This window comes from Onychostruthus taczanowskii, unplaced genomic scaffold (assembly GCF_017590055.1).
Source record: "Onychostruthus taczanowskii isolate IOZ18803 unplaced genomic scaffold, ASM1759005v1 scaffold348, whole genome shotgun sequence".
Lineage (NCBI taxonomy): Eukaryota > Metazoa > Chordata > Aves > Passeriformes > Passeridae > Onychostruthus > Onychostruthus taczanowskii.
The window spans coordinates 22,669-32,840 of record NW_024500883.1 but is presented as its reverse complement, the minus strand read 5'-3'; the positions used below and the strand labels follow the sequence as shown (position 1 = coordinate 32,840).

Below are 10,172 nucleotides of genomic sequence, written 5' to 3'. Positions count from 1 at the left end.
CTAAGCACTGCAGCAGACCATCAGCTGCTGGTCCATGACCACCTTCCTGCAGGCGTCACGCAGCTTGGTGGCTTCCCCGGCCAGCTGGTCACAGCTGTCCACGAGCTTGGCCACCGACTCCCGCCAGGCACCGGCCGCAGCTCTCACGTTGGCCCAGGTTGTCCCTGGGGTGGCCCCGAGGGTGGCCAGGGCCCGGCCCAGGGAGGGGACACTATGGTGGCCCAGGGAGGTGACATCGCCGTGGTCCAGGATCTTACAGAGGTTCTGGGTGAAGTTCTTCAGGTCCTCATGCAGGGAGTCAGGGGACTCATGCAGGAACTTGCCCCTGTGTGGCCCGGTCACAGTGGCCACCACCTTGCCCAGGGTGGCCACCACGGCCACCAGTGCCTGCAGCTGCGGAGGGGACACCTGGGGAGGGGACAGGTGAGGTGTCAGAGACCTGGTGGCACTTGTGGCCTTCTGCTGTGGTGCCGTGCCCCCGAGGGGTCCCCTTTGTCCCTCCATCCCTTTGTCAGCCTCTTGTCCCGGCTGCCACTCTCCCGCCAGCCCCCATGGCCCCCATCCCCCATTGCCCTGTCCCCACCCCTGTGCCCTGTCCCCACCCACTGTCCCCTCTCTCCCCACACCCCCCCCCCCTCGCACCTCTTGGGGCTCCATGCTCACTGGGGACACCTTGGGGACACTCTGGGGACACTCCTGGGCTTGAAGGAGCCTTGGGATGTCCTCGATGGCTCTTTGGCACCGCTCAGTCACCCCACAGGCACTGGGGCCGGCGGGATCACCATCGAAATAGAACTTGATGATGTCATCAACTGTCCCCAGCAGGTGCTCCTTTGCCAGGCGGGTGTTGGCCTCCCACAGCCACTCAGCCTCAGCCACCTTGTCCACAAAATCCTCAGGGACATCAGGGGACACCTCATTTGTCCCCTCCATGGTGGCCTCGATGTCCCCAATCATGCACTGCAGCTCCCAGGGGAACGCGGTGGCTTCCTCACACGCGGCCACCAAGCGCTCCAGCAGCCCCAGGGCCGCCTCCACCCGCTGTCTCATCTTGGTGGTCCTTATTGCCTCACTGGCAGCCTCCTTGGCCTGTCTTCTCATCTGGGCTTCCAGCGTGTCCACCCCCTCGGTCCCCTCCTCCCCGCTAAGGGCCTGACCCAGCTCCACCATGTTTTCCTGAGCTGTCCCATAATGGGCAACCTCCTCCTGCAGGTAGCTTGCCACGGAGGTGATGGTGATCGCCATGTCAGCCGCCTCACTGACCACCTCCCACCAGGCGTTGCGGAGCTTGGTGGCCTTCCTGGCCAGCTCGACCCACCTCTCCATGAGCACATCCAAAGACGCCTGCCATATGATGGTTGCCATTTTCACGCATTCCCAGTTGGTCCATGAGGTGCTCTTGTAGGCAGCCAGGGCCCAGCTCAGGGAGGTGACAGAGTCATCATCATTGTAGGTGACATTTTGGCACCACCAGGTGTCATCAATGCACTTTATGGTGGCCCGGAGCACCCTGGTGAATTCCTCCAGGTCCCAGTATGGGCACTTTGAGGACACGAAGAGCCGCATCATCTCATCCCGCCTGGGCAGGGTGGCCAGCAGCTCGCCCAGGGTGGCCACCACGGTGACCTGTGGCTGCAGCAGGGCTGGGGACAGCTGGGGAGAGGACAGGGGAGGTGTCAGGGACCTGGCGGCATTTGTGGCCTCTTGCAGTGGCCCCCTGCCCCCCAGGAGTCCCCTTTGTCCCCTCTGTCCCTTTGTCACCCTCTTATTCCCCTCTGCCACCCCCTGCCACCTCCTGTTGTCCCCCCCCACCCCTCTGTCACCCTCCCCCTTCCTACTCTGCCCTCCTGTCCCTTTGCAACCCCCTGTCCCCTCCCGCCACCCCCGTGTCCCCGCTGTCCCCCACTGCCCCCTTTCACTAGCCCCCCTGTCCCCTCTGTCACCCCACTGTCCCCTCTGTCCCCTCCCCCCCCCCCCTCCGGAATTTTTACACCTTGAGGGGCTCCATGGCCCCTGGGGACACTCCAGGGACTCTGGGGATTCTCCGGGGACACTCTGGGGACACTTCAGGTGACAAACATGCCCGGGTCACCGTTGGGGACAAGCAGGAATGTGGCGCGGCCGGATGGAGGAAGCAGGAAGAGGTGACGTCACTGTCCCCCCGCCCGTGGGAACAGGGCAGGTGCCCCTGAAAGTCCCCCCCAATGTCCCCAACGGGACCCCAATGTCCTCTCAGAGTCCCCAACAAGGCTCAAGTGTCCCCTGATGTCCTGTTGGGGACACTGTCGACAAAACAGGGTCCTGTTAGAGACCTTGTGGGGACATCGGGAACATCGTGGTTACCCAAAATGGGACAGGGGATGTCAGGGTGGCCCCGGTGTCCCCAAGAGAAGGACACAGGGGTGTCCCCAAGGTCCCCAACAGGCCGCTGGTGTGGCCCTGGTGTCCCCAGCTGGACATTGGGGGACACATGTGCCTTGTGGGGGACATCAGGGCAACACCAGGGCCATGTGGGGACACTCAGGGGACATCGGGGTCCTGTTGGGGACATTGGGGACCCTGCCCTGGCCCCACAGCCCGGGGGGCAGAGGGGACAGTGACGTCACCTCTTCCTACTTCCTCCCTCCGGCTGTGCCACATTCCCGTGTGTCCCCAACTGTCACCTGGGCGTGTTTGTCACCTGGAGTATCCCCAGAGCGTCCCCAGAGTGTCTCCGGAGTATCTCCAGAGTGTCCCCAGAGGGTCCCCGGAGTGTCCCCAGTGGCCATGGAGCCTGAAGAGATGTGACAATCCCAGCATGGGGGGGGACGCGGGGGTGACAGAAGGGACAGGAGGGCGTGTCAGGAAGCGGGGAGGTGACAGAGGGGTGGAGGGAACCGAGGGTGGCAGAGGTGACAGCGGGGCTGGGTGGCAGGGGGAAGCAGAGGGGACGGGGGGTGACAAAGGGACAGAGGGGACAGCAGAGCCCTCCAGGGAGGTGCAAAGGGGACCCCAGGAGGGCACAGGGGCCGCCACAGGAGGCTGCAAGTGTCACCAGGTCCCTGACATCTTCCCTGTCCCCTCCACAGCTGTCCCCTCCCCAGCTGCTGGAGGCTCTGGTGTCCATGGTGGCCACTCTGGGTGCGGTGGTGGCCATGGTGACCGGGCCACAGAGGGATGAGCAGCAGCGCGTGTCCCCGAAGTCCCTGCCCATGGCCCTGAGGAGCTTTGCCTGGTGCCTCTGGGATGCTCTGAACCACCGTGGTGTCACCTTCCTAAGTTACCTCGATGTCCCCTCCCTCGGCCTGGCCGTTTCTGCCCCTGCTTGAGTGGCAGGTCACCGTGATGGCCACCCTGGGTGAGGTGGCAGCCACCGTGACAGGGTCACACAGGGATGTGTGGCAGCGCATGTCCCCAGAGTTCCTGCCCTCACCCTGGGGAGATTCACCTGGAGACTCAGTGAGACCGACAGAGGGGTGGAGGGAACCGAGGGTGGCAGAGGTGACAGCGGGGCTGGGTGGCAGGGGGAAGCAGAGGGGACGGGGGGTGACAAAGGGACAGAGGGGACAGCAGAGCCCTCCAGGGAGGTGCAAAGGGGACCCCAGGAGGGCACAGGGGCCGCCACAGGAGGCTGCAAGTGTCACCAGGTCCCTGACATCTTCCCTGTCCCCTCCACAGCTGTCCCCTCCCCAGCTGCTGGAGGCTCTGGTGTCCATGGTGGCCACTCTGGGTGCGGTGGTGGCCATGGTGACCGGGCCACAGAGGGATGAGCAGCAGCGCGTGTCCCCGAAGTCCCTGCCCATGGCCCTGAGGAGCTTTGCCTGGTGCCTCTGGGATGCTCTGAACCACCGTGGTGTCACCTTCCTAAGTTACCTCGATGTCCCCTCCCTCGGCCTGGCCGTTTCTGCCCCTGCTTGAGTGGCAGGTCACCGTGATGGCCACCCTGGGTGAGGTGGCAGCCACCGTGACGGGGTCACACAGGGATGTGTGGCAGCGCATGTCCCCAGAGTTCCTGCCCTCACCCTGGGGAGATTCACCTGGAGACTCAGTGAGACCCTGAACCATGGCAATGTCACCTCCCTGGGCCACCCTAATGTCACCTCCCTGGCCACCCTCAGGGCCACCCTGGGGGCTACCTGGGCCGATGTGAGAGCCACAGATAAGGCCTGGCAGGAGTTGGTGGCCATGCTCGAGAAGAGCTGGGAATGGCTGGTTCAGGAGGCCATCGGGCTCCGTGACACCTGCGAGGACACGGCCACCACCGTGGCCATCGCCCAGGCCAGGGATCAGCAGGATGAGGCCACCCACAGGGGGACAGCTGGTGGCAATCTGATCACCACAGCCCTGGACAGGGATGAGGAGGCCTCAGTGGGGGCCACGCGCGATGCCCAGGTGGCAGCGCCCACCAGCGAGGCCGTGGCAGAGGCCATGGTGGCCACCAGCCAGGAAAGGGTGACCATCAGGAGGGGACACTGGATAGAGGTGGCCCTGGGGGTGCTGGAGTGCTTGGAGGACGTGTGTGACAGAGCCATCAGTTACATGAAGTGCAGGCTTGAGGACATTGAGACCACCCTGAAGTGGGCACACGAGGCGTTCCCCGATGACCCTGAGCACTTGGTGGCCAAGGCCGAGCAGCTGTGGGATGCCAGAGCCTGCCTGTTCACGTGTCACCTGCTGGGGACACTTGGGGACTCTACAACCTCCTCTTGAGTCCTTATGATGGCCCAGGTGGCCCCGGTGGCCCCGGCAGCCACGCAGTGGCCGAGCGGTGCCAAAAAGCCATTGAGGATGTCCTGAAGCTGCTTCAAGACAGTGACGTCACCACTGCAATGTCATCATGGCAGTGACATGATTGGGGACATCGCTGCTGTCAACTCTCCCTTCTCCCATCCCCACAGGGACTTGAGACAAATCTGGGGAATTTTCTGGGAATTTTCATAGATACTGTCACAAATCCTGATGGGATATTCCTGGGGTGACCTCACTGGGGACACTCAGGGACACGCGGGGAGGACCCTCTGGGACACTCAGGGACACTGTGGGGACACTCAGGGGCATGCAGGGACAGGCTGGGGACACTCAGGGAAGACACTCAGGAAAAATCAGGGAGGACACTCAGAGACACTCTGGGGACACTCAGGGACAGGGGACAGAAGTGACTGAGTCCCCTCAGCAGCTTCCAGCTTTCCACTGTGCCTGCAGCAGAGCTGGGTCATAAATGACAATTTAATAATTGGTTTCTGCAATTCTGCATTGGCTGCTGCAAAAAAAAATAGTTTCACAAGTATTTTGCTCTGGTACTTGATTACTGATTATTGATAATTCCTTGCAGCTGCTCACTGGTACAATATAATCCATCAGTTTATCTATGCACAATTTAGTTGATTAAATGCTGGAGTAACAAACTGATATTATATCATAGGCCTTAACGCATTAAAAATAGACAAATAGCAAATAGAAAAATAATAAATGTTAAAATAGCGACTATGCAATATTAAAATGCTTTTGTGTAACTGACTCAGGTGTAAAAGAATTCTGTTTTTTCTCACACCTGCAGACCGGCCTCTCCAGGTGATGATAACAGCGAAATAAACTTGCGAAGAATTTATGAATTTGTCAGGGGATGTGAAACAATAGGAAGGAACCAGGAGAAGAAATCAAATTTATTGACCTTATCTACAGAATGTCCTGCAGACAAGTCAGAGGTTAAAACCAAACAAGAGTTCCTGGAACATCAAAACCTCCCGGGAATGTTTGAATAATGTCTAAACTCAGGAATGTGTTTGTAGCCCTGCAGTGGAACCCGATCTGGAGAACAACGGGTTAAGTTAAGGAAACTTGTTTGGCCGTCTGCCAAAATCCTTTTATATCCCTCATTAATCTTTTACAATTTCCAAAGAGTGAACTTTGTTTTTCACACCCAGCTGTGGTTTGCGAGGGCCCCTGCTGCTGAGCACTGACCCCGCCCCAGGTGTTGCTGGAATCCCCAAAAACCGCAGCCAGCACCGCCTTGTTGGGGGTTGGGTTTTTTCCTGTTCTTTCCTTGTTACTTGTGGATTTTATTTCTTTTGAATTGCTGAGAGGCGCTGCTGGCTGAGTTCTTGAGAAGGCGGGGAGGGGGAAATCCTCTGGGTTTTGGGAGTTCCTCTCTGGGGGACAGAGATACCGGGAGAATGGGGCGCAGGGGTTGGGGGCAGCCTCTCTCTCTCGCTCTTTGGCATCGGAGGAGGACGGTCAGGCAGCCACTTATTGCCAGGAGAATTCACTGCCACCACTGGAATTGGCCCTGAGGGACCGATCACCATCTGCTCGTGTGCCCTGGGAATCCTGAACTTTGTGTGCCTCGGGAATCCCAAACTTCGTGTGCCCCTAGAATCCTGAACTTCCTGTGCTGTGGGAGTCCTGAAACGTGTGTGCTCCAGGAATACTGAATTCCATGTGCCCCGCAAATCCTGAATTTTGTATGCCCTGGGAATCCTGAACTTCGTGTACCTGAGGAATTTATCTGTTTGTGTGCTCTGGGAATCCTGAACTTCGTGTGCCCCAGGAATAGATCTGTTCATGTGCCCTGAATTTCATGTTGTAAAACAGGAGAGCAGACTCCTGATACTAAAAGTGATTTCAGCATTTATTATAAGAAAAAGAAAGGCCTAAAGCAAGTGGGCCCACGGGCCGAGCTGGAGCGTTCCCATCGAGGATGCTGCAACGGCAGCGCTGGGCTTGCTTCAGCAGTGATGTCCCTGATGTCCCAGATGGAGCGGCACAAATTCAGTGCGTCAGAAGCCCCTTTTGATCCTGCTTTTTGTCCCTTTGGATTGGTTTCTTTTTGGATCCTTCATCTGCATGAAGGTTTAAGGCGCTTGATTGGCCCATTTCAGCTCTGTCCTGGCTGGCTCCTTTCCCTTGGGGGTGCTGCACTTTACTGAGGTGTAATATGGTACATTGAGTACCATATTTCTTATAACGACCATTTTAACCACTTTTACACTATAATAACCAAAATAACAGTACATAATTAATGATCTATCAAGTATTTTACAACAGTTTCATACTTATTTTTAACAACTCCCCCTCTAACTATTTCATCAGGCTTCAAACCTGCATCAACTTTTTAAGGTTCAACTTCTACTTTTCTCAATTTCTAGTACTCTTCAAGCATATCTCTGGCTTCACTCTGTTCTTTCATTAACATGACTTTTTCAGCATTTTTCCCTCCCACGTTCCCTTGCAGCACGATGCTGCTGTGGACAATGCTGGTCACTATCCGGACTGGACATGGAATTGCACATGGCAGTAATATTACACTTGCTAGTGCACACACCACAAAGAAGACCAATTCCTTCCACCATTTACCATTCCAGGTGAACAAGTTGTCCCACCAATCAGAGTTTCGAAACAGAGTGGTCCATTTTTGTGCTCCAACACAGGTTAGTTTTGAGTAGTGTTTTTAATTACGTGACTGTGGTCATCCATCTCTAGGCAGCATTCTGAAGTATTAAATTTCCCACAGATCAATCCCTCCTTCTTCTGCAAGGAGGTAATGTACTGCCAATCACATCTGGCAAATCACTGATCGTGTTTGTTTTTGCTGCTTGTTTAAGAGATCGATGGTCAGAGCTGTTGGATTGGACATGATTTCAAGTACTGCTTGTAGATGGATGATTCCATTGAGCATGGATTCTGGGGTTCTGTAGCCCCAGGATCCATCCTGGGCCCAGGCAGCCAGCCCATAAGTATCAATAATCCTTTCTGGGGTCCAAATATCATTGCTCCAATTTTGGGTTCTGCCAATTAAACACCTTTTCTTTCTGGCCAGATCATCATCTACTGGGACTTCCAAGTTTGATTTTGCATCCTCAGGCAGCAAGGAAAAGGATGGTTTTATTGCTCCAATTGTGCAACTCCCACTCCACCCTCCTGGTAACTTCACAAATGCTGTGTCACCACAGATCCAAAATAGATTTTTAGGTGCATCCCAGAAATTAGAATCTCAATTTGTTATATGTTTCAAATATTAGGATAAGGTTTCTATTACCCAGAATGCGTTGATATAATCTTCTAAGCATTCAAACATTGTTTTCCTTTTCGCAGTATATAAAAAAACTTTCAGTTTTTTCTATTGACCAATATGAATGGGGGATTTCTGGGATACACCTGGTGTGTGTGTCATTTCCTGCCACATACCTTTTACATGGAGCTTCTCCTACTTCTGTAGTATGCATTTTCCCTTTTCTTCATAAACACTCTTCCATTATTATTGTTGATTTTACCCTTCACTCTGCTTCCCTTCTTTTGGGTACTACCATGCTTTTTCTTGCTCTGATCCATTTTAAAATGTCTGGAGGACCTAAACTGATACCATCCAATGGCCAAATTTCACTTAAGTGTGTCCCCCCACCCACCCACCAATCAGTCAAATTAAATTCATTCATAAACTTTTCCACCATATGAATAGAAAGATTCTTGCCATATATTTGTCCCTCTCTACCCCTTTGTCTTTTCAATTGCACTTCTTTCTCCTTGAATGCATGCTCTAAGTTAGTTTCACATTCTTGTTCAAAAAATTTCCATCTTTCTTTCATGGGGCACTCTCCTGACAACTTCTGGCTTGTGGTTGCAATATTTTTAGCCAGCTGTGGAAGATGCATATTTAATGATTAGCTTTTCACAAATATTAAAATTGATGTTACATGTGTCATGTTTAGAAAGTTAATGCTGTATTAATTTTTTTAAGTAGTGTGTTAAATATAGTTCTAGGTTATAACATAATGTTAAAAAAGAAACTGTGCATGTGGGGTATTTTTTTAAAGAAAGGAATGAGGTACTCGCACCGAAATAGCAGCCACAGGGCACCTAAATCTTTCAGAGAAAGAGAATTTATTGCTCCATGATCAGAAGAAACTAACTTCATCCCGCCTTGCTCAGCCCTGAAGATGCCATTAGGATTAATAGGAAGAAGTTGACACTGACCAGACAGAATCCTTTCTTTGAATGGAATGTATGCATCATGTATGAGATTTATGAATATGCAACAGGCTGTTGCTTTAAAGGGTTAATCCTCTGTTAAGGTGTGTCCTTTTTTTGGGCTTATTCTGCCCAGAAAGAGGTACCCGGACTGTCCGTAACTCTTTGTTCTTATTGCCTTGTATTGTCCTAAATGCTAATTGTCCAAATATTTATTACTCTAATTATATTACTGTTTTTATAACCATTTTATTACTATTAAAATGTTAAAATTTTAAAAACAAGTGATTGGCGCTTTTCACCAGTACCAGAAACTGAGATGTTATTTTGGCTGTCAAGACTTAGCTGAACAAAGCTGGAACTTATACTATGAAAATTATTAACAAATTTTAAGGATATGAAGATAACAATATGGATGTTTCCCATGACAGGTTGTGTTCAGGGTTGCGCTTCTTTCGGTGCTTTCCTCAGGACCAATTTCAAGTCTTTATCCTTTCTGGCTGAAGTCCATTGGCTTGCTCCTGCTGGGGGTTGTACTTGTGAAAAACGCCAATCACTTTTTTTTTTTTTAATTTTAAAAGTTTAATAGCAATAAAATGGTTAGAAAAATAGTAATATATATAAAAATAGTAATATATATAAAAAACCCCAACCCTCAACAAGTTGGTGGTGGCTGCAGTTTTTCGGGGTTCCAGCAACACCCAGGGCGGGGTCAGTGCCCTGCAGCGGGGCCCCCAAATCACAGCCGGGTGTAAAAAACAAAGTTCACTCTTTGGAAATTGTAGAAGTTTAATAAGGGATATAAAAGGATTTTGGCATTCAGCCAAACAACTCAACTTTAACTTAACCCATTGTTCTCCAGATCCTGTTCCACTGCAGGGCTACAAACACATTCCTGGGTTCAGACATTATTCAAACATTCCCGGGAGGTTTGGATGTTCCAGGAACTCTTGTTTGGATTTAACCTCTGACTTGTCTGCAGGACATTCTGGAGATTAGGTCAATAAATTTGATTTCTTCTCCTGGTTCCATCCTGTTGTTTCACACCCCCTGATCAATTAATAAATTCTTCTCAGGTTTGTGTCACTGTTATCATCACCTGGAGAGGCCGCTCTGCAGGTGTGAGAAACAAGGGAATTGTTTTACACGTGAGTCAGTTACACAGAAGCATTTTAACATTGCATAGTCTCTATTTTAACATTTATTATTTATCTATTTACTACTGGGGT

The 10,172-nt window shown here is 52.4% G+C and overlaps 1 protein-coding gene across 1 annotated transcript; it reads right to left on the bottom strand.

Moving 5' to 3' along the window:
- Nucleotides 1-4,166, bottom strand: LOC121339421. Its single transcript, XM_041411164.1, has 6 exons — nt 4,116-4,166; nt 3,853-4,002; nt 3,264-3,413; nt 2,664-2,680; nt 643-1,717; nt 1-408 (listed from the first exon to the last, which is right to left on the bottom strand). The coding sequence occupies exons 1-6, from the start codon at nt 4,164-4,166 to the stop codon at nt 1-3; spliced, it is 1,851 nt and encodes a 616-aa protein (XP_041267098.1).
- Nucleotides 4,167-10,172: the final 6,006 nt, after the last annotated feature.